We start from the raw sequence: 3,224 nt of genomic DNA on the forward strand, positions 1-3,224 counted from the left end.
CTTCTTCCTTCCTCTTTCTCTTTCTTTCTTTTTCTTTTTTTTCTTTCCTCCCTTCCTTCCTACCTCCCTCTTCCCTTCCCTTCTTCTTCCTTCCTTCCTTCTTTTCTTTCTTTCTCTCTTTCTTTCCTCCCTTCCTTCCTTCCTCCCTCCCTCTTCCCTTCCCTTCTTCTCCTTCCCTCCTTCATTCCCTCCTTCCCTCCCTCCCTCCCTCCCTTCCCTCCTTCCCTCCTTCCCTCCTTCCTTCCTTCCTTCCGTCCTTCCGTCCTTCCTTCTTTTTCTTTTTTCAGGCTCTCATTCTGTCACCCAGGCTGGAGTGCAGTGGTGTGATCATAGCTCACTGTAGCCAATCTCCCTTGCACAAGCAAGCCTCCTGCCTCAGCCTCCCGAGTAACTAGGACTATGGGCTTGCATCACCATGCTCAGCTAATAGTTTATTTTTTAGTAGACAAGGTCTCGTTTTGTTGCCTAGGCTGGTCTTGAACTCCTGAGCTCAAGAAATCCTCCCACCTCAGCCTCCCAAAGTATTGAGATTACATATGTGAGCCACTGTGCCCTGCTATGTTTCTTTATATATGCACATATGTATATGTAACATATAAATAATTGCATATATGACACAGGAAGACACAGAAATAATTATATACATGATACAGGAAGACACAGAAAAAGAGAAACTGGTCTTTTACCAGAAGTATCAACTCAGGAACAATTTTCTAATTAGCTGAGCCTCAGAAGCAACAACTTGTCCAAAGTGAAGTGATGAATGGAGGTGCCAGCCCTCTTGCTCAGGTTAAGAAAGGCAAAGAGCCCAGCTTTTGGCTGTAAAAAGCCAGGTTCCCTAATCAGGTGAAGGCCTGAGGCAGGGACTCCTTAGGGCAGTGTAACTAGTAGCCAAGGCACAGGCTCCAAAAGGAGGTTGCTTGGGCTCAAGTCTGGCCCTGCCACTCACAGCTGGGTGTCCCGGGGTGAGCTGCTCAGCCCCTCGTTTACCCTCAGTTCCACATCTGTAAATGGAGGTCTAGTAGCTACCTCACAGGGCAGTTGTTGAAAATAAGCTAATGCTCCTAAAACCCTGAGAAGAGTGCTCTGTGTATGATAAGTGTTCATAGACATCACATGATTTATTTATTTTGAAAATTCTTCTTTTAGTCAAACTTAAAAGTTTTCTGTGACTCAAGATATTCTCAACCAGGGTTTCTTTAGTGGCCATCAGCTCCCAGAGGGTGATATCATGGAAGCTGTTATGCTTAGGAATTTGTTTAAAAAGACATCCTACCCTGTGCCCCAGTACATTTGAACACCACCCAGCCACACAGTCGCCTTCTGGCCCAACACTCTTAAAGACACAGTGCTTAGGAAATGTCCTCATGCCCCTTTCCTGAGGCAGGTTTGCCACTGTTTCCCCAGGCCTGCATCACAGATGGCAGTCACTGACCTGCTGTGATTTAAGAGATGGAGAGAAAAACCTTCCACTCTTTTTACTCTCCCTAATAGCCTCAGTCTCTGCCTTCAGTTCCAGCATTTCCCTTTGGCTTAAGCTATGATTGTTGTCCAAGACCTCTCCTAGATAGGCAAGGACGCAGGATACCAAGAGTGTGATGAGGGGATAGAGATGAGATATCTGGGTTGGATGCGGGAGTGGGGCATTTTCTAACTAATGGGGTACAAGAGGTACCTGAGCATGCTCTCAAAATGTGTTATACCCTAAAAAATGTTTTTAAGGTAGTGTGTTGATATAACAGTTGTTAAGACCATAATGCTAGAGGCAAGACTGTGAGATCCATAGAGAAGGTAGTTGAAAGGTAGGGCGTTTTATTCACATATATGCTGCCTTCTCCACCAACTGATGTGATATCCTTTTCTATTCCAGTGAACCCACACCTCTGAGGATTTACACCATTGTATTTGTACTCCTCTTGAGTCTGGGCTGGAATGTGACTTTAATCAGTGCAGTGCAGAAGTGGTTCAGTGCCAGTTCTAAGACTACGAAGAGAAAGAAAAGTTCAAACTTCCAATATCCCAGCAGACTTCAGGCCCCAGCTGTGCCACCAGCTTCACACTCATGAGTGACCACAACAAACCCAGCCGAACCAACCAGCCCAGCCCAACCCTGGTTGCAGAGTCATGAGTAAATAAAATGGTTGCTGTTCTAAGCCTTCGTGCTTTGCAGTGGTTTCTTACAAGGCAATAGATGACTGAAACAGCAAAAGCCACAGCCTCCACCTCCCCCAGCCACATTTCCCCTCTCCTCCCTACTTGCTAACCTCGCTGGAGCCCTGGGACATGGGCAGCTGAAGATGCAGAAAAGATGCCAAATGAAAAATCCACCCTCCTTGACGACAGCCCAGCTGAGGGGAGCAGGCAGAGAGGGGCGGTTGAAGGAAGCACGCTGCTGCCTGGTGTTTGAAAGCATATGAGGGGCTGCTCTGAGCACATCTCCTTACATTCTTGTCTCAAGACCACCCAGCAGGCAGGGCCCCTCCCGGTAACCTCGCACGCTCCTCCCGTACTCCTCCCCAGTCCCTGGACAGACCCACCTCTCCCTCTTAGACTCTCCATGGGTCCCTTCTCCCCACCTGCTGCTGGGATCAGGAAGAATAAAGACCTGAACTCACTGTCTTATTTGTTGTTGTTGTTGTTGTTGTTGTTGTTGTTGTTTGTTTGTTTTTTGAGATGGAGTCTGGCTCTGGCACCAGGCTGGAATGCAGTGGTGCAATCTCGGCTCACTGCAACCTCCGCCTCCTGGGTTCAAGCAATTCTCCTGCCTCAGCCTCCCCAGTAGCTGGGACTACAGGCACATGCCACCACACCCAGCTAATTTTGTATTTTAGTAGAGATGGGGTTTCACCATTTTGGCCAGGATGGTCTCGATCTCTTGACCTCGTGATCCACTGCCCTAAGCCTCCCAAAGTGCTGCGATTATACGTGTGAGCCACCGCGCGTGGTCTTTTTTTTTTTTTTTTTTTTTTTTTTAAGACAGAGTTTACTCTTGTTTCCCAGAGTGCAATGGCATGATTTCAGCCCACTGCAACCTCCGCCTCCCGGGTTCAAGCAATTCTCCTGTCTTAGCCTCCCAAGTAGCTGACATTACAGGCACCCACCACCACACCTGGCTATTTCTGTATTTTTAGTAGAGACAGGGTTTCACCATGTTGGCCAGGCTGGTCTCGAATTCCTGACCTCAGGTGATCCGCCCGCCTCGGCCTCCCAAAGTGGTGGGATTA

The 3,224-nt window shown here is 48.0% G+C and overlaps 1 protein-coding gene across 1 annotated transcript in view; it reads left to right on the plus strand.

The window, feature by feature from the left end:
- The window catches only part of LOC108543189 (uncharacterized), a 33,843-nt gene extending 31,228 nt beyond the window's left edge, over positions 1 to 2,615 (plus strand). Inside the window, exon 4 of the mRNA XM_017893531.1 lies at positions 1,871 to 2,615. Within this exon, the coding sequence (XP_017749020.1) occupies positions 1,871 to 1,887 (17 nt within the window). The 3' untranslated portion in view covers positions 1,888 to 2,615. The remainder of the gene's footprint in view (positions 1 to 1,870) is intronic.
- The last annotated feature ends 609 nt before the right edge of the window (positions 2,616 to 3,224 follow it).

This window comes from Rhinopithecus bieti, unplaced genomic scaffold (assembly GCF_001698545.2).
Source record: "Rhinopithecus bieti isolate Rb0 unplaced genomic scaffold, ASM169854v2 scaffold_23868, whole genome shotgun sequence".
Classification (NCBI taxonomy): Eukaryota; Metazoa; Chordata; class Mammalia; order Primates; family Cercopithecidae; genus Rhinopithecus; species Rhinopithecus bieti.